The sequence below is a fragment of the Corvus brachyrhynchos genome, unplaced genomic scaffold, assembly GCF_000691975.1.
Source record: "Corvus brachyrhynchos isolate BGI_N302 unplaced genomic scaffold, ASM69197v1 scaffold121, whole genome shotgun sequence".
Lineage (NCBI taxonomy): Eukaryota > Metazoa > Chordata > Aves > Passeriformes > Corvidae > Corvus > Corvus brachyrhynchos.
The window spans coordinates 1906119-1933159 of record NW_008236445.1 but is presented as its reverse complement, the minus strand read 5'-3'; the positions used below and the strand labels follow the sequence as shown (position 1 = coordinate 1933159).

The window sequence follows — 27041 nt, the reverse complement described above, 5'->3', positions numbered from 1 at the left end:
CACCACATGCTATAGTATCTCATAGTGCAGACCCCAAGACTGGCAAGATAACTAAAAGATGCAAGAAATGAACCACAAGCATTTAAAAATTAGTACAAATAATTAAGAGTTCAGGTAGAGTCTCAGTTAAGACCACATCTTCTCAATTTTCCAGAATAAATGACAGTAGATATTCCAGCATCATCAGGAACAATTTCACCTTTCCACAGGTTCTTCAGTGTTGGGCTGAGTTTTTTTCCCCTTTAACTATACTTCTCTGTCACTCTCAGCTGCAACAAGACATTCTTCTTTCAACACAGAGTTGAGAATAGGAAAGTCTGTTAATCTGGTAGTCTAACCACATTATAAATACACAATTTAGAATACATATTCCCATTTCCATGTGAGTATCTGCGGTGTTTTTTTCTTCTGAAAAAGAAGACTGTTTTAGCTAGAAAGCTTCTGAAGGAAAACTTGGCTGCTAGGTTTTGCTATGAACAGTAACATTAAATCTTATGAGCACCAAGACATAAATGTGTCAGTATACAAAGTGGATATAATATAAATTTATGCTTAAATATAGTGAAAATTAAGTACCTATTTCAATGCCATCTATAGTAACATGAATGGTATAGAGACCAACAGCTCCAGGAGTCCAGTTTGCACAGTATGTACCATCATTATTGACTCTGATCAACATGTTTTCACTGGGTCTAGGCATAAACAAAACAATTAAAATCATTAAACAGTTACTGTCTTCTTGGACATCATGTATGTTATATATAAAATGATTAGTATAATGTTTAGTTTGGAAACTACTCTTTTTCTAGCAGATCATCTAAATACAATTCTTCCCTTTATAATACACTAGCCTCCTATTATTTACTATGAAAATATAATCCTCTATGCCACATTTATTTATAGCAAATGATAAAAGAACACATTCGGAGAGTAGCTAATACAAATATGGAAAAACATTCAAATAATTAAGAAAAAAAGATTTTAAATAAAATTGCTACCTGTAAGAAAACATAATACTTGACTTTTGTGTTTCTACCTTCAGACATGATTACCTGTCAGTCACACTTGAGAGTCTGAGTGTAAGTAGAAGTGTCAGGACACGTTAATTTAAGTCCCCATCCAAAAGAAATTTTTTAATGTTTACCTCTTTGGTGTTGGTGAAGCAAAGCGTAGTTCTTCAAAAGAATAATTTTCGTATGCCTATAAACAGAATAAATTCAAACATAAAACCAACAGTTATTGATTATACCACTGTCTTGAATAAAAGAAAGCAGAGCATTCTCTTAAAGAGAACATCAATCTAACTTTACACACCCCAGAAGCATTGATCAGGGAATCAGAAACAAGTTTCAAAACACAGAAATATACATACACACATGAAAGAGTATCTTCACTGTCTCATTAAAGAGCCATTATTTAGATAAGAAAGATTGCTACTGCTAAAAAAAACCCTTGTTAAGTCTTTGAATCTCTTCAAATCTGACTTGTACAAAACCCTTCTGAATCCAGGCAGTGCACTGAAGACCATGTGAAGACAAGAAAACAAATATTTTGCAGGTCAAACCTGCAAACCAGCCAAGGGGATTTATCAATGAAATTTCAGATCCTTTTTCTCTAAACTCCAAGTGAAGACGAAATTCCCTCAACACTGAGGTGATACTTCCATTGATTTTGACTACAAAAAAGACCTGGTTCACTTCCATATATGGTGTCTTGTGAAATCACTGCTCTGAAAAGCCCTGTAAGTAAGCAGTCGTAGTCCTAGAAGTGCACAAAGTCCCTCAGCAAGAATCTCTCTGGGCTGCAATAGTTGCTGAGTTACCAGATTCCCCTGTTAAGTCAAAACCAACAAAAGGTGATAAGAACATTTGAACATAAATGAAGATCAGCCATTTTGGGTCCCTATATTAGGATATAGGTTTTAGGTATCAGTCCCCCAAACATGTCATTATTTATTATATATATTTTTATGAAGTGAGAAACTAGACTTTATAATCATATTTGGATGTTTGTATTGATACAATGTGTGGGCCTGTATAAAATGAAAATGTCAGGGGACATTTGCATTTTACACTGAAATGAGTGTTCTTAATAATGCAGGAAGGGAAATAGAACAGAATATTTACAATGTCTTGAATTCATAAAGTTTTGGGTGGAAAGGACTTAAATTGAAAGAAGCCTTGGGAAGATTCTCTGGAAAAGCGCTAAATATGGAAATCAAGCATGTTTCAACAAGAGAGATGCTGTTTTAATTTAACCTTCATGTCTTTTTACTTTTATCTTTATGAAGATTCATACTGTTACTATCTACTAAGAGGATTTTAAATGAATCCTTCTGTTTTCATTTTCCCGTAGCCTCATTTCAATTAAAAAATGATTACATATTAACTAGCTGATATTAAGCATTCCTCACTCCATCAAATCTACAAAAGTTTTTGAACACCCTACCCTTGCACCACAATCACCTACCCCAGAGCATCTCATGCATTGCAAGATATGCCACTCTAGAGTCATGTGAGCAGATTTGACACCTATCACTGGAAAAGAAGCAGCAGGTATCTGTGGACAGTGGCTATCAGAAACATCATCTAAGTCCTAACTTGGAATCAATAGTGTAATTCTGCCTCCCCTCAAGTCACTTTTAAAAGAAGCAAGCAGCAGCAAAGCAAGAAGTGATGTTTACAGTAGCCCAAATAAAGCCAAAATCACACCTTGATATGCACATGATTTAGCAGTTCTTAAACCATTTCTTGTACACCACACTGATTTAATAGTTCTTTCACTGATCTTTTAAGACACTATTCAGTACCCAGTTGCACTATTTACACAGTTACTGCTGCACTACCCTTTGCAAAAAAACCCTGTACCCTCTAAAAGGTGCTAGTTTGCTGGTTCTGCCCCCCCTACAAATCCATACTGATTATACTACTAAGTATTATCCTTCTGTACCCTCCTGGCTAATCCTGTCTCATTAAGCTGTGCAACTGTTAGTTGTACACAGCATGTCACATCTCTTAACTGGGTCAGTATGGTACACATATGTAAATTTATTCCATATGCTATAATATACTCAATCAAATCAATACTAGCTGCTCAGTTTTCACTTCTTTAAAAACTGCTCCTGGAAAAGTGTCTGAGCTGATCCATTTAATAGCAGCTCATTTCATCAGATGCTGCTTAATACATATGCATTGCTATATAAATCGTTTGTATGACCTTTTTTACTATACTGAGCTCTTATCTTTTCCTATGTTCACCTGCTCTAGTTTTAAATACGTATTCACTGTACCACTCCAACTCCATATAAATATACTGGTTTGACTTTCCCTTCACCATTTCAGTATCTGTTTTTATTCCTCCTGAGTGACTCAGACTAAATTGTTAATCTGTCTAATCAAAGACAACTTTTCTTTTTTATGCTAATCCAGTCTAACTGCTTTAGAGTTTAAGCAATTGGCCCTTTTGATGTATTTAGTTTACTGCTGAACTAATACATAATCAAAGTAATTTGCATTGAATATATTTTCAGATTGTGACCAAAAGTAAATATACATTTTTCCTTCTCTATTGCATACCTTTACACACTTTGAATGCTGAATTCTATAGTTATATTAGTAAAATTGCAGTAACTTACCTTCATCATTGTAATAGCAATATACCGAGCTTCTTTTACTATCATTGGCTCGTAGGATGAATCAAGCTTTGGTGAAGGAAGTCCTCCAAAGGTCATATCACTGCTGGGGGAAACAGCTGTTGCAGGACTCCCAGGTATCCGCTGCACTTTTTTAACTTGCTCTTGTTGCAAAGATGTTTTTTTCTGGGAAACAGGAATAGCTTTGACTTCTACCTGTAATAAGATGTGGAAGAGGGAACATGATTTAGTGAGAAAACACACACACACATTCTTTTAACTTTGATGGAGCACAAAGTGCTTAGAGTATTGTAAATCCAGCTGTGTCAAAACCCAATGTATCTACACTGAATCTGCCAAGCCAAGCACAGCATCTTGGAAAGATGCCAATCTACAGGGCAGGAGCACCCTGCTGACTCGGCACACCATCAGCACGGGCTGTAGTTCTGCCAGTCCCAGAGCACTCCCTGGGAAGCTGCGAACAGTCTGGTATGGCTAGGGAAGTTTTCCCACAACAGAAAAGTGCAATGAAGTAGAAAGAGAGCCTTCCAAGTGAGTGCACAGATTTCAGAGTGAATCATCATGGCCACTACATCTGGAACAGCAATGGCTGGAGTGGATCCTGGCTGGCTCTGTCACCTCACACCAGCACTGTACGTTTATACTGTGCTCTTCAATGAATGCTTTAACTGACTTTTTCCCCCAGAGGCACCAGGGATCTCCATTAGTGCAGGTAACAGCTGCACACAATTTTCTGACAGACAGACTGACTACCTGGAAAATAAGCTTATGTGTCACTCATCCTAAATCTGCAATAAAGTGCAGACGTTTAAATACGGCAGTTATCACACACCGTTTTATCAAAATTTGACTTAATTTACCAGAAGTTACATCACTGCATTGCACACTAAGTCCAGAAGAATGATAAAATGAATTAAGATTTTTGTCACTTTAATACATTTGTGAACAGTATTTAAATAATAAAACCAGCAATAATTTTGATAATATTTTGACATATCCTTTTCCTGATCGATAGGGTAAAATCACTAAGAGTTTTCTACATGTTCTGTCACTAATTTAAGTCAGTAATCACACCTACAACTTTCACTCAAGCAGTGTTTGTGACTAAGCTGATTCTTGTGTTACTGTTGTAGAACTGCTGTTCATTATTAGGTTTACAGCTCACTGTAAGAAAACTCTCAACTATTACATCATATACAAAGAATAGATTTGAGAGCTTTTATCACAGGAATCATGCCTTTGTAAAAGGTATTTCATCTACACTTGGGCTTGAACAAAACCAACTACTCCACAGCAGTAGTGGGCTTTAAAACACAGAAGAAGTAACCTAATTTATTAAGTTACAACCATTTTGTGTTTGTTTTGTTTGCATTGCTTGACTACTTCAAATCAGGCAGTCCACTTTCATATATACCACATAGGTTTTACCCCAAAATGTGCAAAGTTCTTCTAACTCTACCTGAGGCTGTCAAGAACACCTCCTTTCCAGTACTGAAAAACAATGGCTAACTGAAGAGGCTGAAGGGAAACACAGGAACACCAGTCCTTGCCAGTTATTCTTATTAATTGCAAGGACTACAGGAACTTCCAAGAATTAGAAACAGAAAAGGGAAGAGTATTTTTCTAGTCTAAAATAAAGTAACTATAAGGTGGTCCATCAATGTGCTTCTGATTCTTTTTTTCCATCACAAAGTCTATGGTTTATAATACTCTTTCCTGGCTTACAAATCAAAAAATGGATTCTTGTCACCTTAACACATCATTACCATCAAACCTCACTTCTGATTGATTATTTATGCAACTACACATGTGTAGTTCATCACAGACAAGTTATGAATTGCATGAAATAGTGCTGGCATAATACAGAATTTGGTGGTTTTGTGGATTTAGAGGTAAGAAAGTCTGAGTACAATGAATTTATGAATACCACTTTCTGTCCTATACAAGAGTATTCTGTGGAATACCTACAGTAAGAACTAAAAGACAGCAAGATGAAGCAGAACAGCCAAGATTACAATAATTACCTTCATATTAGGAACATGAACAACATCCCCATACTGGTCTTTTGTTTGTACTGTAATAACAGTTGGCCAACCACATCGAATGTCATCCTTATTCAATATCAATGATGTTTTTTGAGGATCAGCATATGAATCTGGCTGAAGCCACCTACAGCAAAGAAAACCACCAAACATTAAAACCTCTTGCAACCCCAAAAGGCAAATTCTTACTCTGTACAAATGTGACACAGAGCTAAGAAAGGACACAGAACATCTGAATGCCTACATGTTTTTAACTAATGTATTAATGGAAACAATATAGCCAAATAGTTTTATTTAACTAGTATTTAAAATAACAATGACAGTTCTATAGCTAGTTAAATAGACAAGCAACAATGCAGTTTTACCTTGCGAGTCGTCCACCACTTGATCCTGGCACACAAGCAATGAAATCCTCCAGAAACGACTGCTCATTGCTTTGGACCTGCAGGGGAAGACTTCCTTCGAGAGCTTCCAAAATGGTTGGTGAGTGAGATAGTGCCAAGCCTTTCCCAAGAATGCCTGAGTGAGATTTGCACACCTTTTTTTTTTTTTTTTGGGGGGGGCAGAGGTTGGGGGTAAAAAGAGACAGACATAGAACAGCTGTTCAGTAATATGTTGACACTATCCTAAAACATGACACAATCGGTACAGGCATTTTGGGCACTGAAAACCATTCAAGGAGAAGAATAAACTTTACCCTGATAAAAGCTTTAAAAAAAGTCATCTCCGTCTATTAAACAATAATTTATGCCAAAAGAGGTTAAACGACCTTGAGTTGAGGGAGATTCAGCATTAGCTCCCATTGCACTCAACAAAAGGCCATCAGCAAGCCAGAACAACTGCTATCACATTATTTGGGACTTGATTAACATCACTGCTCATCTGAAAAAGTGATTTTATTTCTCTATTTACAAGGACATGTAAAAGACTGATTTTGGTAACATTTAAAACTTGCTAAATAGTGCAATTTCAGCCAAACAGATATTTGAAATACTTGGTCATCTAACATTCTATATGACATTATATGCATTTTTTTCCAAGCACATTCATTATAAAATATGATTTAATGTAAATACTAAAATTCTGCATGATTTTCTTAAACTGTTTCACAACAAGCTGGATTCCATTCTATTATAAAAACCTTACAAATCATTTTCTTCTGTAGCAGTCAAAAAGTTTCAATGCAATTATGTGCTTAAGTACACTGCAGCTATACCTGTAAGGCAGCCTCTTCAAGTATCTCAAGATCCTCTTCAAACTCACTACCTGCTGGAAAAATATAACAGTTATATTGACACTTATCTACATATTGTAGAACATGAAATTCAATTCTGTTTTGCAAAGCCTTTTATATTACAAATTTCAAGTTTGCATAATGATGTGCCATACTGTTCAATCAGCAGCTGAAATATTAGTATTTTCAAATAACATAGTAAACATGCAGTATTGTGTAGTTCAGTGCACACACAAAGGAACAATGTAAGTTACATAGAACAAAAATTTGGTGCTTATTTTCTTATCTCCAAGACAGTATGTACGGCAAGTTTTTGGATGTGGCTAGATACTTTCAGAAAGATTTTGGGAGGTCAAGATGGTTTCTGGGAAGCAGTACCTATAAGTATGCAACAGCTGCTCTCTTTTAAGAGCTTACCTTTGTAAACTCTTTTAAGAGCTTACCTTCGTAGAATTATTTGAAAACCTGATAAACTCTGTACAATTTTGTAAATCATGATTCCTCCTAAAACACAAAGCTCAAATACATATTATTACACAATGTTTCTTTCTCACAAATACAACTCAAAAGTCTGATTCCAAGGTGACCAGAATTACCAAATACAGTCTTTTAACATAAGAGTAGAACAGATAAGGTTACCATTTTTCTACTCTCTTTTAAAAACACGTCAGGCAATTCTACTAGACAGAAGAAAGAAGTAAGAAAAATCAAGTCCCAAGGCATTTTTAAAATTCAAAGAAATAAAGACATCTAAAAATGGCCCTCAGAAATCCACCAATCTGATACAGTTAAGAATGCAATAATATTAAATACATCAACAAATGTCACACTGCTGTTAAGCCCGATCTTGTTCATAGACCAGATCTCTCTCAGGAAGAAGTATCTTAAATTTAAGTCTTCAACTGGCAAGAAGAACAACCTTTTGAACGCGGTAATTCAAACAGTATTTGGGTGTAACTCTCAAAGAAAGTAACTTAACTGCATATTTTATTTCAAATTTCCATTGATAGCATAAAGTCAATCTATGTGTCACCTACTTTCCCTTCTTGTTTTAGGCATTTAGGCAGAACAAGCAAAAAAAGCTCCCTAGAGAGAAGTACAAGGCATTATAAAATATGGGAGATTAAGTTAGAAGGTTTTCAATTTCATCTTTTTGTTTTTGTTGCATAGAAGAACAGCAAGATAAAGGGGCATTGTGGAAGTCAACAAAACTAAGGAGTTTGAGGGTAACAGATGAGGGCACTATTTAACCTGCAGAATTGCCTGTACTTTGGAGAGTGAAATACAGATCTACCAGTGCAGCTGAGGTGCCTCCCTACAACATAAAGTAAGCAATTTGTACACAATCCAAATACACAAGCAAAATACTGGGTTAAAAAATACAAAGTAGGTTTTGTGATTATAACTCCACACTGATCAGTGCTCTCCTGCTCATTAATCTATGCTTCCAGTGTAACAATATCCAAGCTCTCATTTGTGCTCCTAAATTAAAACCATCAAAAAGTATCCTATTATATATTATGAGCCTGTTTTTGCTATATACTGATGCTATTTAAGAGAAATTATATTACACATAATATGGCTGCATCATTAGAAGTTTTAATTCAATCTCCATATCCATTAATTTTCATAAACTCTTTTTTCCTTACTTTTAAAATTGCAACTGGGTTACTATAAACCTTTATTTGCTGCACCTGCTGTAAAAGTATATAATTTCTAATTGTAAAAAAGCGATAGTAGAAATATTTTTAGCTATAAGGTCTACAGATGCAATGGTTACTTTCAATTTTAAACCAGCAATTTCAAATTCTGCAATTTAATGCTGCAGGAATTTTTTTATTCAGCGAGGTATGGAGTGAGGGGAGAAAAAAAACAGTGAAAGAGAAATACAAAGATAATACCTGCACATTTATGAAGTACTGCAAGGAAACTGTGGGACTCAGTTCATACACTGATACACTACGTGTGGATGGGGTGAGTTCATTCAAATTTAAATGACCAGGTCTCCCTCCTCCCCATATGCACACGAAGGGAAAAGTGTAAGCAGAAAATACCACCAACTTAATTATCTTGTTTGATTCATTCAGTTTGAAGAATCAATTTTGTATTATCTCTAATTAAAAAGGTCTACAGATGCAATGGTTACTTTCAATTTTAAACCAACAATTTCAAATTCTGCAATTTAATGCTGCAGGAATTTTTTTATTCAGCGAGGTATGGAGTGAGGGGAGAAAAAAAACAGTGAAAGAGAAATACAAAGATAATACCTGCACATTTATGAAGTACTGCAAGGAAACTGTGGGACTCAGTTCATACACTGATACACTACGTGTGGATGGGGTGAGTTCATTCAAATTTAAATGACCAGGTCTCCCTCCTCCCCATATGCACACGAAGGGAAAAGTGTAAGCAGAAAATACCACCAACTTAATTATCTTGTTTGATTCATTCAGTTTGAAGAATCAATTTTGTATTATCTCTAATTAAAAGCAACAATAAGCTTTAAATGTACTATTAATTCAGAAAACATGGACAATGATGAAATAACAAAGTATGTTCTTACCAATAGGAAGCGCTAAATCTTTCTTCATCAAAGCTGCTGCACACGATCCTCCTAAATTTGCCAGTTCTTTCTCCAGCTGAATAATACCCTTCAAATTTAAAAAAATTTAAAACAAAATCAGTATCTCAGAAAAAAAATGTTTTCCTGCCAATGTTTATCTTAAGAAATATTGTGTGTCCCAGTGTAAAGCCTCTCAGCAATGTATTTCTTGTCATACAGCTACTGCTATGCTTTGCTGTGACACAGGACAGTGTACCAAACTTTTTAGAAAAAAAAGGTACATTTGAAAACAATTACTTAAAACTTTTCTTAGATGCTAGACTTAAGGTATTGGCTAGCATGTTTTAGCACTGAGTGTTCAAAACATGCCAGCAGCTTTGTTTGTAAATGCTTTAAAGAAAATGAAGGACATATCAATCTACATGGGGTTTTTTTGGTTAAGCAAAAGTTATTTTTATTGAAAAACAGACTAATTAGATCTGTAGGAATTATAAATCTGGTTTTGCTGAAAGCCACTGAGCCCACCATAGCTAATAATCTTACAGTATGTTTTCTATCTGATATGGAAAGAAATTCCAAAGAACTTGACATTCTGAAAACCTGAACACATGATTTAGCTTGAGCAAAATCCAGGAATAAGATGAGGTAATCTTCTGTGAGGGTTGTAGTGTAAGCAAGATGCAGACCTTGTGAAGTCCACATGAACCGACAGGCCCAAAGACTCCCAGGATAAGGGAAGACTCATTTTTTGGGTTCATTATAAAACTTAAGTGTTTTCAATAATCTCTTAAAATAAGCCAAAAGAAAGCATTGGGTCAAGGACAAGAAATTTAATCTTCCCTTTGCAATAAAGAGTGGTGGAAACGACTCATGTTCTTAAAGGCAAAATGAGGAGACCACTGGGTAAAATCTGAGGTTGCCTAAATGTGCACAGCATTTCCAAGGAGTCTGAGAGTTCTGGTGTAGAGTGAGCACTGGAAAAATAATGCAAATATGTATTCAATTGGTAGTGACAGTAAAATGCTAATGCCCAAACCTTTGGGCCTCTGATGCAAGAAAAGATGAGAATTTCAGGAAATCTTATATCCCACTGACACAGAAGATAAAACCACACTATGTATTTGTAGACTGCCACAAACCAAGCAAAAAGCCATCCCAAATGAATAATGTCTTTAACAAAAGATGTTAAAACTTTTATAAAAGGAATCTAAAAATATTTTGCCAGTGTCACTTAGTCCTAAGTGGAAATACAAATATTTTTATCCTCAAAAAATAGCCTTACAGGAGAGATTTATTAGGTGCAGCAATTATAACTATCTCACTTTTTCCTTACCTCATCAGATCCTGGGCTAAATTCATATCCAATTGCGTAACATTTGAAACCATAAAAACAAGCTTTTTCATCTTTCACATAGTCTGATGCAGTCTCCAGAGAAAAAAGAGCTTCATTCCCTTAAACAAGTAAAAGGATAAATAAAATAAATAATATATTCCTCTTCTTTTTGTATGTTTCTTTTACATATATACACAAAACTCAGCCTTTATATGTAAAATGTGAATTAAAACCATGGGAAGAAGAGCAGATCAACACTTCAAGCAAGAAACCTACTATAAATATAATCAACTTGCCAGCTTGGATAAAGATCCTTCTTCAACTTCGCTTGCTAAGATAACTTTGCAGAAAAATCAAACTTCCTTTAATTATTTTAGTAACTCACATTACTAGTAATTACATCAGTATCTATTTATTACCTGGCAATACTAATACCATGGTGGGCCATCCTGAAGATCCAGAGAACTTTTTCAGTTCTATCCATGAATTAAGGTTTTCATGGACAGAAGTATGCTTTGGTCCAAATCCCAGGCTCTGTGCAATTCTCACAGGAATTAGTAAACGAAGAACATCCTCTGACTGAGCAGTGCCACACTGAGTGTCAAACTCTATTGTTATCCACCTGACACATTCAGGAAAAGTCACCTAAAACAAAGCAACAATTTAATTATGTCCAAGCCTTTGGAGTTCTCAGGGTTTTTTTACATTTATTTCTTCATTTCCATTTGGCCTTTACTTTAGTCTACAAAAGTGATTTAATGATGTAATTCTGCACAATTGTTTTGATATGCTTTAAATTAACATTAACCTAACTTATTCTTTGAAATTCATGTACACCTGAAATGCTTTACACTTTACTCAATAGAATCCTGTATTATAACTTAATATTCTGATTAAGCATTTGTGCTGACACCACTTGTGATTGTTTTTAAGAACTCTGTACAGGTTCATTAAACAAAAGCACAGACTACTACAGACATTGAACTCTCATGCCTTCTCTAAACTCAGAACTTCAACAAACATACTGAGTATCTGTTTTGTGCAATCCCAGAAAAGTACAGAGCAGCTGAATCCCACTTGTGGATGTGGCCTGCAGTACAATAGCATATAGCTACAGAAATTCAAATGCAGTAACCACTAAACCCGAGGCTTTAGACATGTTCCATAAATTTTTAGGACAAAACTAAGCATTACTGCATCAGGATGATCACATGGTAACTACATTTTCCACAGTGGATGTTTTGCTGTCTCACAGGACAAGCAGTGGAATAGTAGAATAATAATTAATATCCTGTTCAGGCTCTTGATTATTCGTTTGCTACTTCTGGATGTTAATTTGACTAGAATTGACTTTAGGTATTTTTTCAAAGCACTGTTCTAGCATTAAGGTAAGAAGGTCTGATCTATGGTTATATACTGTATACATAAAGACTTTGAACTTCTACAGTCCGTACAGCTAGAGCAAAGAAACTGTATATGACAACAGAAAAATCTAAGACTATGCAAATTTAAGGACTTAGAGCAGATACCTGAATTAGGTAGTTAAAACTTCACTAGTTTCCACTATACTTGATGTAGAAAGTTTTGACCAGAAAAGAGTACAGCAATAATATAAAGAACTATATCCTATATTGGAGCATATTAATTATCATCCATGGCGACAATTTTTCAGATATTGACTCAAGAAAACTCGTGTCAAGCTTTTAAGAAGCAGCATGCACACTTAGAAATGGTGCTCACCTTATAGTGTGTAACAGAGGCAGGTTTATAGGGATGATCACTTTCTACAACAGCATAGTGATTGGAGGTAGTACAAGCTGAAAGCCCTTGCTCTGGCTGGTTTCCAGTGGTGCTGTCTGTAGACTGATTTGGGTTAAAAGCTGGAGGGGCATATTTCTGATTCAGAACTGCCACAGAAGGAAGCAGCTGCTGTACCAGGCCAAAGACCTCAACAGCAACCTGTAACATAACACCACATGTATTACTATAAAGTATTATAACTTGGTGAAAACAATACTCCAATACTTCCATTTCTCTTCAATGGTTGCTTGAACATTCTCAGACTATCACTAACTACAATTCATTCCATCATTTTTCAATTCTGCATCTACACAATCCTGATAGGAAAAACTGGTACATTAAGCTCCTCTTGGAGACTTGCCAAAGCTGAAACAAGTCTGTACATAACTGTGAGATCCTTTCCCTAAAATAGCTTCTGCTAAAACCTTGAACATTAACAAACAGTAATCACAAGTTCACAGAAAACAAATACCATACTAAAGTCATAGTTCAGTTGTCCTTTATAATAATATTAATTTTTTTTTCAAATATTCGACATATTTTAATGCATGTAACCTTAAGCATTGCATTGGTCCCTGTAGTCTTCATGCCATTTTCTAAGCAGAGGAACCCTTCTAAAGCAAAACACTTGATTGTTTCAAACCCCAGTTCAACAAAGAAACAAGGTAACTAAAATCTGACACTGTCTTTCACATGTCTGCTAGATTTTAAGTGGTCAGTTCTTCCCCCCCCCCTTTAAAAGAAGTCAGAAAACAGCTTCGAGCTCCTGAAAAAAGCAGTAAAAGGCAATAGCATCTACTAGCTAAGGATTATTGACATTTGTAGATCTAATAACAGATTTCAAGAGTGTCCCAGACCAGGCACATGGAAGAATGCCATGCCACAGGAAAGAAATGTTCTTTTATTTATAGCTGACATCTTTCAACCTCTGAAGTTGACAGAAATAATCTTAATTTAATGAGCAAATGCTTTTGCTGTTTACTGTAAAAATAGAATTTATATAACATAAAAAAAAAATTCATCCACCAATGTTCATAAATGAGTTGTAAATTACATTCTTCTCATTCCTTATCTTTTCCTACTATTAAAGCCTGTCATATTTCTCTGCTTCCTTAAGGTATTTTTTAATACTGTTTTCAATTTAATTTAAAATTACTGACTCTTAGAAAATTCTTGAGTCATGTTATCCAATATAAACCACTAATTTACAAAATAGTAAGAAATCAAAATGTTCAAATTTTCAGAGTAAATCTTTTCACTTGCCTAACATTCATACATTTCTTCAGGAATTTCTGCTGAGGAGCATACCTTGGGAATAGCTGCTGCTACTGGTCCTATGTAGGCTATGATGAGGGGAAGCAGCATTGAAAACAGACTGGAAGAGCTGAGTAATTCTGGAATGTCTTCAGCTAAATAACGATAATTAGAACAGAGGTATTATTAATAAACATACTATAGTTCAAAGCACATCTTATTTTTCTGGTTTGCCCTTTGTGAGTTAAACTTCTATTTCCTAGACTATTTTTACTTCAAATTGTTTTCATTATTTAGGGACTGTTGAATTCTGAGTCTGCCAAGTCCACCCAAGATAAGTATGTCATTATATACAGTTCTCTGTTGAAAAATGTCCTTCTCTTGGAGCATTACTTTATTGCATTCTTTGTCATTTTGTGAAGCTGTGTTTGTATTTTCTACAGTATAAAAGTTAGTACAGCAGTCCTCCCAGCTCTTCAAATTAATTTTTATAGCATTATGTAATACTCTGGACATTTTGGCTACAATGGCTGATATCCACATTTCTCAAAAAGGAATGTTTAAGTGCTTATATATTAACTACGTTAACCAGTCCTGCTGATTACGACTTCTGTGCAAAACACACATGAAATTTGCAACTAACCTGTCATAGAACATCCTTTGGAAATAAAGAATCTTACCAGCTTTAATATGACACTTGCTAAATTGATGAGCAAATTTATACAAGGTATCTGACTGTGATATCACAAGTATAACTCAATGATCTATAAAAGTTACTCACAGTTCAATATCTATAGGAATGAAAGGTTAGAAAAATATTCTTTGGAATGGAAAAGAGAAATATCACACCTCTTGTATTCAGGTGATATTCTACTTATGATGGCCTGCTAGCAAAGTATCAAGTTTTGAAAAGTAAAGTAAACTTTCTCAAGCCTTACCATCTACAGCAAGAGCTCTGTGCAACAAGTCTTTGGCTGCTCGTACAACAGCACTCACGACAGAAAGAGCCCTGCTACAATTTTTGTCTTCTTCATTAGCTTTGTTCAACAGCTGTGACTGCAGATCTCCATCATACTCACTCCTGGATAGTGGATTAAGTTAAAGTAAGTTCACAAACACGAAATTACATTGAAAAAACGACTAGTTTTTAGCATAGAATAAGCAAAACAATTTATAATACAGTGTTAAAGAAAACAAAAGAAATAATGGAGGATATTTTGGAGGAATGTCTGTTAGTCCTTTGCAAAAACTTTATTTGGCAAAAAGCATAAAAAGCATTTTTCTGCAGTGTTTCTTTTCTCTACATGCCTTTTAAACCACAGAAAAGTATTAATTGCTATGCTCTTCCAAAGCCAGGTGCCTGTCTTGGTAAAAACTGAGCAATGTTAAATGCATCACAGAAACAAGTCAAACTTTGTTAATGGATATTTCTGAATTTACATAAGAGAAAAAGACTCATCCTTCTTATTTCAAAGATTAATTATGGCTTTGGCATACAGTCTTGGGCTCACCCTCAACAAATAGTTCTTTCTTTTAAATCCCCTCTGTATGTCAAACTGGGCTCTCCTAAACAACAACATTATGCACAATACCACTTCAGTAAATTATATAAAAGATGTGGTTTGATTTGCTTTTTCAAAGCAATCAAATGACAATTATAATCTAATTCAAGCCTTCAATATGACGGTGATTAAGTCCTGGCATAGAGAAATAAAATCACGTAGTCAACATGTAGAACAAAACCTCCCATTCTCTTTTGGATATCTTATGTTTGTCCAGAAAGATCTAACCTGCAAAACCTAATTCCAGAACATTATTATTTCAGGACTAGCACCTCAGAACATTCAAAAATTTTACTGTGAGCAGTTCAGGGAACAAGAATACCTCTCCTTCTCTGTGATGTGAATTAATCATTCTTACAAAAAGATTATTTGTTTTGTTAATGTGTCCTAGAAATGTAGCTTTGCTGTCAGCCTTAAGCCTTTTTCATTTGAATTTTTTAGCCACTGATGGTGGGTGCAATTCAACTGAGTACTTTTCCAACACATCCATTCAAAACTTTTCTGCCCGCATCAAAAGTGTGTCAACTTCTGTATGTGGTCTTTCTTTGCATATGCACAAGAAAGAATTCTATTGGTATTTGAGCATCCTCCAAACAAAATGGAGTGTGACTTTTACCAGCTGTTCTGTAATAGGTGACCGAACATTTGTTTCTTTATTGTAGACAAATCAAAACTTCAAATCATTATATATCAAACTATAAGTCCTCAAACTAAGTCCATAACCACAGTCATGCATCATTATTTACTTTGTTCACACATTATTATCTTGTTCACACAAACTACAAAAGACATTGTGATTACAGTCAGCAGCTGCAATTTTTTTTCAACACAATTTATTCTGTAACAGTTCTGACTTGTACTGCTACAGTCTTTCAAAAGCTTCTTCAAATTCTATCAGTTGAAACGAAAAAACCTTGAGACTGTTCTGATCTGAAGACAGGACTTTGGTGTGAGGTTTTTTCATATGTTAATATACCATTAAGTTAGAATGCCTTGAAGCTTCCATTACTGAAATTATGTCCTTTGCTTTTCTGAAATCAAATAAATTGTTATTTCTCCTTAATTTTCTCTTTTGCCTGTATAAAAGCAGATAATCTAAGAGTGAAAAATAGACATTTTCCTTATCTTCTTTCATCCTTCTTACATAATGATGCTTCCCAATTATGATACTTCATAATAAATTTCAAGATTCCAGAAGACTAAATCAATTAAAGTATAATGATCTGCACCACTGCAATTCCACTCTTTAATAAGCAATTACTGGTTTTACTAACAAGCTGGATCTTTGAGGACAATCTCATGTTTAAGGTAGTTTAGAGCTATCCTGTATCTTCAAATATACTATTATTATAGTTTTGCTGGCCACTTTATTTCTCCATATTTTAGCTTCTTTAAAACCTTCTTAAGAGCAATGTGTTCATGTGCTTGGTTAGTCTAAAATACATCAGTTGGTGTAGCATTACTTTTTTATATCTTCTAGATCTTTTATTAGGTAGGTACCCCTCACACAATCAAATACAAAAGTAAATTATTATTCGTTGATCCTTTTATTCCTTCCATCTTCTGTTGATCAGCTTTGTACTGCCAGTTTGACAATTGTGTCTTTATACAAATCAGGGTAAGCATCTCAAAAACATGAAAGCAATGCTTTCTGCAAAAGCATTAACACAAGTGAATTCCTACTATCATCCTGAAAGGCTGAAGTAAAGCTTCCCTGCAAGCACAGTCAGATGTTTCAATTGATTTTCTTCAGGCAACTGCAATTTCTCTTTTTATACCTTTGAACTCTAAGTAACAGAGGAGACAGTTCCTATACAAATAGACCTTGCTTCACTACATGATGCCATCATTTTTGGAAACTGAAGAACTGAATAAATCAGAGAGATAAACATTCCAGTGAGTAATCTCTCAAATATCTCTTATGATACAGAAAAAACAGAAATTGAAATAGTGTATCTTAGGAATTCCCCATATTAGAGCTTTAAAGTAGTAAACAACGGATCTTGTAAGAAGTCAACCACCAAATTATTTGTCAAGTCAAAAAAACCAGAACCTAAGGCAAGACTAGAAAAGGCATCAGAAACACACTCTGGATGCATTTATTTCTATCACTTCTTAAAACCAGATGTGGTATAATAGCACTGTGATGGTTTTGTTCACTTTTCTTAGAAATTAATCATTACAACGCACAAACCTGTAATAAAGAATCTGTGGGATTTGTCCTCGTGTTTGGTTAGTGCCATTACTGCTCAGACTACACGTACTGAATGTAAACGTCACGCCATCTGGGCACTGAACTGTCGTCATTCCGCCATCTCCATTGGCAGTCCGGCTTCCATAATTCCTCAAACGAACCGCGTATTTCACATTTTCCTTAGAATGGAGAGCCAAAAACAGTATGCAGTAAAAAACAAGTATCTAATGGCTTCATGGCATATGAAAGTTATTATTTTACATTAACACTGGAGAGTCTGAAAAGTCCTTCAAAGCACTCTACAAATGAAATTAAACAAAAAAAGATCCAGCATTTAATGAATATCAAAGTTGTTCTGTGTTCCCAAACTACGGACCGTAACTTAAATTACTACTAATTGCTTTAAGAGTAAGCGCAGACCCAAAAAAATTAACTGCCAAGTTGCACAAAGTAAGTTGAACATGCAAAAATATTCTAAAATTACTAAGCAACTACTACCTATCTTATGCTATTATAAAAACTGGGATCTAATTTCTTTTAGTTGGCAGGATTCAGAACTTTTCATTTACAGCATGAAACCTAGACTTTATGAAACACACATGTGAAGACCAAAACTTGTGAATGTGCACACAAAACCCCGAACAATTTACATTGAACATTTCAATTTTGTTATCTAAAGAAGTTCTATGAAACCTACAGATGTGCTTTTATTTTAGTTACCTTCAGGGGCACAACTTTGTCAAGTCTGATTTCAGCTATGTCACTAGGAGAATCATCTGTGGTGTAAGTTCCCTTAACCAATTCTAAAGATGTCCATCTATGAGAATGAGTTGCATCTCCAGTATGATCACTCTGATTCAAAGAAACAAAGTAATTTTAACACATTTATAACGTAAGTACATGACACAAGCAATTGTGCAACTAATGTTTCATTACATAAATTTTTACATGTGGCATTGCAAATAAAAAGATGAAAAACCTGTTCAGAGTCAACAGTAAAGCCTTTCTCCTAAAGGGAAAAATTACTGAGCAGAGAGGTTAATTTCCCATAGTAACCTGTGCTTGTCCTTTGGAAGAGATCAGAATCATCAGTTATAGCCAACAACAGTGTGTAAAAACTGAGTTTTGCTTCATTACAAGAACGCACAATACAGTTTTATGCTACTTCTAAGAGAGAATATCAGCAGCACATGAAACATGTAGGTACAGTCATGCTGCTAGGCCATAACCCTTCTCTTCAGTTTTGTGTTTTAACTTAATTTCTTACTTTCATTCACAGTTTACAGAGAGATAACTGGTACTAATCTGCATTTAGCTGCAGAAACTGAAATGCCCCCTATACTTCAAATGTTATTTGTAATAAAGTAAAGTTCAAGACAATAACCAAGATAGGGATGCTACTAGGAATGGTATGTAGCTTGTGGTTACACAAAAATTTCCACCACAAGCAACCCAAAAAACTCGACAACCAGTGCAATGTTTTACTGGTAGTCTAGATTGAATAAGAACGTGACAATACCACATTGTAAAACATACTTTAAAAAAAAAGTCGGAGGTTACTTTTGTTCAAATTGTTTTCCCAAATTCAGTACTTACATCATCAACTAATACCTCCAACTCATACTCATGAATTCCTCCTCCACCATAAACAGAAAATCCTACTACAACTACACCGGGTTTGTCGACAGAGAAACATATTGCATCAGGGGATCCATTCCCAGTATTCCAGCTTCTTCCCTGACTTGTTTTAGTGAATCGGTTTGGAGTGGATTTGACAGAATGGAGAGAATTCGGTCCATCAACCTGTAGAAAGTCAAATACAGTTGTCAGAAAATATTAACTGCTTAATGTTAGACAACTTTAATAAAGCGAAGTTAAGTGAATTAAATTACCAGATTTTTCAACTGGGTAAATTTTAGAAGTCAACTCAGAAACCACGGAAGATGCTATTACTTAGCCTTCTAGTTAATATTGACTAAAAAGAAAGTATTTCTGATAATTAGAAATTAACTAGGAATAATTATGAATCCAACTCATTTTTTTAAAGTATTTAAATATATATTTTATAGGATGAAATACAAAAAAATACAGATTAGCTGTACTAAAAGAAAGGTTAGGTATTTCTGCCTTAGGTACAGTCAAGAGAGAGCAGAAACAGATCTTATGTAATAGTAAAACCACCTTGAATCAAGGTGTTATCAAAAGCTTGATTCTTTCTGTGAGAAAAGCCTGTGGATAACAGAGACAGTGGCATCCCTTTAACAAAGTCAAATACTTTCCTGTCACTTAATGAAGTTACAGTCCTCATGAAAGGATGTTTGATCATATACATACATATGCAGGCAAAAATCGAAGTACTCAAATTTGCCATTTTTTAAACAATCTGAAGTATTCTGCAGCCCTAATGAAGTAGCTAATTATCAACAGTACTTCCCTAGTACAGTGAATGTATGCTTTTAAATTTATGCAAAACATATGAGCTACTCAGAACTGAGAATTCCCAAATCTCTGAAAGATCTGCACACCTATAAAAATACCCGTCACAGCCTGTATCACATTCATAATACGTTTGTCCTGAAAGACTTCTAAAAATTATTTTATAGTAGCTTTACCTCAGATCCTAATGCTGATGCTGTAAGCTCACTCACAATACTAGCAAGCAACCCACAGGTATTAGAAACCAGATGTGAAGAGAAAAGTTCATTTTCTCTTCTAAGGCTGTTCCGTACTGGTAAAACAACAATGACCAACATCTTTTCCAGCACTTCCCGAAAGCTTGTCATCCCTGAAACATTTTCTTCACTCTACAGTATGACCAAAAACAATGGCAAATGACATGGTTATTAAAAAAAACAAAACACAAACTTTCACATATTGTAAGTATTAGGTAATTGAAATATCTGTGACTTCATAAAGATTACACATGTCTAGAGGGTGGAAAAAAATTTAAAAATTTGCAAAGCTACCATAGTGTGTATTCCTTTGTCAAAGGAATTGATTAATGTTCTTAATTTCCTGAATGAGGTGGTGACTAGTTTTTTATTGCATTGGAACGATACCGTATCCAGGTGTCCTTCCCAGGAGAGGTCTTTTCTTTATAGCCTAATAAAACCTATACAGCCCATAAAACCCATGGGCTTTATAAGCATACATTACAACACAGTGGATATATAGCTACCTATGAAACTGTTAATGCAATTTTCTTTTGCAGTGTCTAAAAAAGAAACTTGGAAACTTTGTTATTTTGGTGTTAGCAAAAAGAATTTTCTATGCAAAGATGTAAGATAAAACCAGTGGTAGGATGATTATAAACACAGTTGTTCTTTGCTGAATGAAGACTATGAAACAAATCTAAGCTTAGGCATCTGCTGTGTCTTCTGCCTAGGAGTGACATCCACTTTCTTTTTTAAGTCATATCCATACTGAAAATCATTTCCGCTAAGAAAAATAAAATCAGCTCTACTGATGAAAATCCAAGGTTTATCTTTCTCACCCTTTTGTCTCCTAAAAATACCCAAGGAGTGAACAAATACAGAAGACAATCAGGTGAAGCAAACCTGTACAGAACACTTTCCATCTTTTACAGGTAGGAGGCAGCTGTATCCACAGCATAAATATTATATCTGCATTTAATAGCACCTGCTGGGTTTTTTCTTCATTAATTTGTGCAGGTGCTTTTCAAGTCCATGAATAATGGCCTACAGGAGTATGTCCCCCAGCTTAACTACGTATTTTATGAAGAGCAGAAAACCTCTGACCTTACCTTTTGCTCAGAACTTCTGGTAGTGGTAGACGCAACAACTATCCTTAATTTACTTTTCTTGCATAATTCATAATTTCATACTATCTTACCCCTGTTATCTTCTGAAGTGAAGAATGCTATTTAGTAGTCCCATTTCCCTGATTATTATCTTTACCCTTTTGATTCCTGTAAATCAATTCTAAAACAACAGAACTGCAAAAATAGAGCATTCAAGAGCCCTTGATTAGGAAATTGTTTAATAACTTTTGCTAGAACTGTATGAACTGGGATTCCCTTGTTGATCCCTTTAAAAACTCCAGTTTGGGACATGACTTTTTATTACTGAAGTTGTGTTGACTCTTCCTCAAAACACCAAATCTATCTACATGCTCCTCCTTGTGATCACATAAAAAGATAAAAAACTGTTACAGAAAACACTGTGCAACAGAACACTACTCCAAGCATATTTCTTCCAATTTAATATTCCAAGACAAGAAGCATTTTTGCTCAGACACTCTCCAAAGAAGAAATAGGTGGAATATTTCACACGAAAAGTTGAAAACTGGAAAAAAGAATAAGTTTCTGAACTAAGCCTTTTAGAAAGAAAACGCTTAGGCAAATTCATTTACATCTTCATCAAGCAAAAACTTCAAGGTACATAACAGCTTTTTGCTGCAAAGTAAAGGAAGTCATTAAACTTTCAGAATACATCCTAACCTGACTGAGTTTTTCCATGTGTGCAACCAGAAGAGGAAAGCGATGGGCCAGAGCAGAGTCGTTCTCAGTGCTGACTTGTTTAACCATGGAGCGCAGCAAGGCCTCTCCATCGTAGGCAATTGGGAAGATGGAGGTCAGCTTTACTGAAGTGTGGCACAGAGCAGACATGACAGCAGCAAGGAGCCGGCTACTGGAGGTCTTGAAGTTTGCTTCCTGGATGTCCTAAAGACATGAAAAGAAATTAATAGAATGGCACCACTGCATTGAAAAAAGAGAAACTGTTTTTGAAAGGAAATTTCCAGTTTTATTGTAATTATAAAAATAATTTAGAGGAAGCTTTCCTATGAATTTTACATTACCTTCTCTCATAAGCTTGAATTTAGATCTTCAATACTGGAGTAATTAGAATTTCTTGGTTGGACTATTTTAAAATAATAAACCCGTCTAATATTACTTTTGAAATTATGGTATCCTTTGAAGACAAGGCATTTCTTATAATTAACACTTATAATTAAACAACTTAATTAGAGAAATACATTAAAGAACTGACTCTTCCTTGAAGAATGAATTTTTATGCAAAGCAGCAAACTGTTTACATCTCACCACAAGCAATGCAAGCAACCAACTACATTGTTTAGATGTGGGATGCTCATTCACAATAAGCAAAACACCCAGAAGAAAGTTGTTGATTACAGAATAGTATTTCCAGCTGCTTTTCATGTAGTTGGCTGGATAAGAGCACTACTGTAATGTTTAATAATGAGGAATTACTAAAGTATTAGTGATAAAAAATGCTCTTAGGCAACATGCAGCAACAGTAAGCACATCTAAGGCACGGCCTCAACACTGGAAAAAGCAGGTGCTGACAGTAACCAGCACCACAGATTTTCCTCGCTGTCCCACAGAGAATCTTAAAAGCTAAAGATGACAAAGTTCCTAGGCCCCAAACAAACATAACCAGAAACAAATCCAATACCCAGTAATTAAAAAAAGAAAAAGAAAAAACCAGAAGACAACAGAACTCAAGTTGCAAATCAGGATAAATGCAAAAAATTAATATCAGTTTTAGTATTACTTGGCTTCAACTTGAGCAAAAGGGCAAACTAAGCCAACATTTATTTGTGCCATTTTAATGTACCTGGTCCAAACAGTTCAGCAAGTCACAAAGACATGCCCACTGGAGAGCTGGTGTTGGATAAAATGAATGGAAGCAAGCTGTGAATGTATTAGTGTGTGCGTGAAGAACAGCTTCTAAAAGACTGAGAGGCTGACTGAGATATCCTTGTGGATCATTGTCCAACTTCACCATGCAATGGTCAACTCCTTCAGATAAAATTTTTCTCAGCAAGGTCCTAGTTTTTCCAATGCAATCTGCTAGTTTGCTGGTTTCTTCTACAACCGCCTTAGCTGTAGCTAGAAGATTACACAAAGAGAAGCATTAAATGTACAATAATGCAACATTTTCATGTTAAAATTTTACCTGCAAATAGAAAAACTGGAATTTAGCAACATTGTTGAATCTAAATTCTGAAAAGTTAATTCCAAAAGTAAAACAGTGAAGGGTGTTAAACTCTTATCACAGAAACCTGAACATTAAAAACTCCCACATTTCTGGTCTTCTATAATATATGCTGCATTTTAATATGAGCATTGTTAAAGTACATGCATGAAAACAACCTTTCAAATTCACACTGTGATCACCACTACAGCACACACTGCGTATAGAAATAGGAAAAAAGAAGATACAAATAGTCCAAAATAATTCAACTGACAAGTCAAAGAGGAAATCAACTTTAAAATAGAGAGGTTACAGTGTAAACGTGTGCTACTGGGATACTTTGTTATGCAGACAATTGAAAATATCCTGTTACTGACAGCAAGTCTTTTAATTGCTCCAATAAAACCATTTCTGTGAGCAATTGTATTTTATATCATATCCTACATGAATACTTAGATCAAAATTTAAATATCCTGTAGACTATTTGCTGATAAATATCAAACAAGTGAACTAACTGGAATACCTGATATTGGATATATTTCACAGGTGTAGACCCTCAGCAATCTCAGGCAGCAAGTGCCCACAAAACGCAACCTTTCTAAATCCAGGAGAGTAGCAGTGTATTGGAAACCCTTCAGCCCACGAAGCTCTTCAACTCCCAGCACCAGTGTTGTCCAACTCCAGTGAAGAATGCTCAATAAAGACTCAAAGCATTCCTATTTCAGGAAGATAGATTTTGTGTTGAAAAACAAGAAATGACCATTCTGCATGAGTATTAGATGAAAGGCACATAGCATGAAAACACATTTGACATAATACATTCTTGTCATAAAGTAAAGACTTATCAAGGCTGTCTTCACTTGGTTTTTCATACACTTCACAGTTATGATCTGCAGGACCATGGCCACTACGTGACATTGACAGTACTTGAAAGCTAAACAGAAGCACATCATAGTTCACAAAAAATCTGAGGAGTTAAAAGGTTTTGTTTCTACTATTATTATTATATGGGGTCAATAACTTCACAAAGTTGCAACCCAGAAAGCAAAATAAATGTGTTTGGTGTTGAACATCTTGAAGTTGCAACAATCAAACTGTTCAAAATTAGATGTAAAATGCTTCCAGAAACTTCAAAAAGTCAAAACCCTCCTCTCATCCTGGTTCATATCTATGGTGAGGGTAAGAGCAGCAAGACAATGGAGAGGATACACTGTGGTGTTAAAATCCACAGAAGTTCATAACTTAATGCAAATGTTTTTAAGAAAACATATATTCAGAGTAGCTATTAATATGTTGATAATATGATTACTAAAAATGCAAATCATGTAGATAATACATTCCTAGAAGAAACCTGACAGGAGAAGATCATCCTGATCATTAGAGAATACTGAAGAGATGGAGAACACATAAATGAAAGAAAGTGAGCCAATTTGGAAAATCAGACTATGACTGTCTATATGGAGGCAATAACTTGTATATAACTATCCATGCAGAACACTGACACTATGTGTAATGCAGTATAAAGTACAAACCAGGATGGAACTGAAAATAAAATAATCACTGCTTGCAACAGATAAGGGATTGTACTTCAAAAACACAAAGACAGAATTGACCTTATCCCGCATGGTATTATTGCATTTCAACTTAATGCAGGATTTCTCAAAATCTGACTAGCCCCTTGCATGTGAAGAGCTGCAGACTACCTTCTATAGCAGTTGCAGTTCACTGTGCCAATAAATACTCCTTACCTCAGTTTACCAAAGTTTAATTAAATGCTATCTGATTCTCAGTGTGCACCAGAATGCATCTAAGAGGAAAATAAATCTCACCAGTGACTAGTTAGTACCAGTAATCTAAAAGCCATAGAAGACACCAGTAAAGCTCCCTCAAAATTCTAAAAAGGCTGCCAATACTGCTTTTTCAGCAGAAAGTGAGGCTTGTACACTGAAAACAACCAGTGAGAATGAGCTCAATCCCAATTCCCCTCCACCTAGAAAACTCCAAACTAAGTAGCTAACCTTGTAAACAAACACATTTCTAGGCTCTCATTCTCAGGTGAATACCAAGTTTAGTTTAGATCTAAAGTGACATCTGAAATCTTCAGAAAAAGTAAAAAAATAAAAAATTCTATCAGTGTACCTAACTTCTGCTTGAGAAAGCAAACACAGAATTTCTACATCTACATCTTTCAGTTTCCTAACCATGTATGAACTTGCAGGAAACACAAAAGAGTCTTGATAGTACTCACCACTGAGACAGTTCTGGCAAAAGATCTCTTTAAAATATGTACGGGTTCACTAGTTTGCTGTTTCCCTTTGGATGCACTGCCATCACTTGTTGGCAACCTGGAAGAACAGTTTTAGAACTTATTTGAAATTTCCAGTTTTTACTTTTAGTAGAGTTTTGGATGGGGTTTGGTGGTTTTGTTTCCGTTTTTTACTTTTTGTGGTTTTTACTGGTTTTATTGTTCAAGTGGAAAAAAAACCCAAGTGAAAAAAGTTTAACATAACTATTCAAAAAAAGTTCATTTTCAACATAAGTTCCTCCAGTTTCCTAATCATTCTAGACCAGTAACCACATAGTTTGAATTCTGTTCAACTGGCAGTACTGTGACAATTGAAAATGAGGTTGAGATTTAATTACATGCAATTATTACACAAGTATCTACCATATTTCTTCAGACGACATCAAGACTAGAAATGTTATTCCTTAAAGAACACTGGTTTTGTGGAGGGAAAAATATATGTGGAGGTTAAAAATACAGACAGCATCCATTACTGCAGCACCTTCTCTTTTGTGCCACTCATTGGTCTGCAGAGGCCTCAAGGCTTGTTTGCCTTTTGGCTTCAGCCATCTCTCCAAAGAAATCACCCAAATGGTGAATTTGTCATTCCAGGACTTCACGTACATCAAAATGAAGCCTTCACCTGGAGAGACAGGGCATCTATGGACAGAAAGCTTAGTGGCAGAAGTGAGCTGTTCTGCAAAGTAACCTTGAAAAGGACATGCTTAGAAAGGACAACCGCAAGAGAACTGGTATGAAAGAACTGCAAGTTTCAGAATCAGCGTGGGGGCCAGGGGAATTATATACACACACACAAAACATAAAAATCAGGTCTTGCATATACCTGAGGAAATCTGTAAAATATATTATCAACACAGTGAAAGAGTTCCTGGTTATTAAAACAGAGTTACATAACATTTATCATGGCAATGGTAAGTTTATGGTAACTTATTGTAAAGCACAGTTCGTTGTTGATTTTGGCTTTTTTTTTTCATTAAAATCATCTGTTCAATAGTATACAGTCCCTAAACTGAAGGCTACCAAATAGAGCACTTCCCAACTAGCAAAAAACATTACTCATGTTATGTGAAATAGTTCTACAGATGTAAATGAAAATCTCAAGACTCATGCAGGATGACTGCAAGAAAAATAGCAAGGAAGTGAAT

At 35.1% G+C, this 27041-nt stretch overlaps 1 protein-coding gene across 1 annotated transcript in view; it reads right to left on the bottom strand.

Moving 5' to 3' along the window:
• MYCBP2 (MYC binding protein 2, E3 ubiquitin protein ligase) overlaps window positions 1–27041 on the bottom strand; it is a 153203-nt gene that overhangs the window by 63143 nt on the left and 63019 nt on the right. Inside the window, 20 exon segments of the mRNA XM_017725811.1 lie at window positions 577–692; window positions 1145–1200; window positions 3635–3847; window positions 5677–5821; window positions 6060–6232; window positions 6911–6960; window positions 9492–9579; window positions 10825–10943; window positions 11244–11469; window positions 12565–12783; window positions 13933–14033; window positions 14817–14959; window positions 17635–17813; window positions 18355–18486; window positions 19231–19437; window positions 20247–20438; window positions 22094–22315; window positions 23232–23506; window positions 24115–24307; window positions 25840–25936. Coding sequence (XP_017581300.1) covers window positions 577–692; window positions 1145–1200; window positions 3635–3847; window positions 5677–5821; window positions 6060–6232; window positions 6911–6960; window positions 9492–9579; window positions 10825–10943; window positions 11244–11469; window positions 12565–12783; window positions 13933–14033; window positions 14817–14959; window positions 17635–17813; window positions 18355–18486; window positions 19231–19437; window positions 20247–20438; window positions 22094–22315; window positions 23232–23506; window positions 24115–24307; window positions 25840–25936 — 3146 coding nt within the window.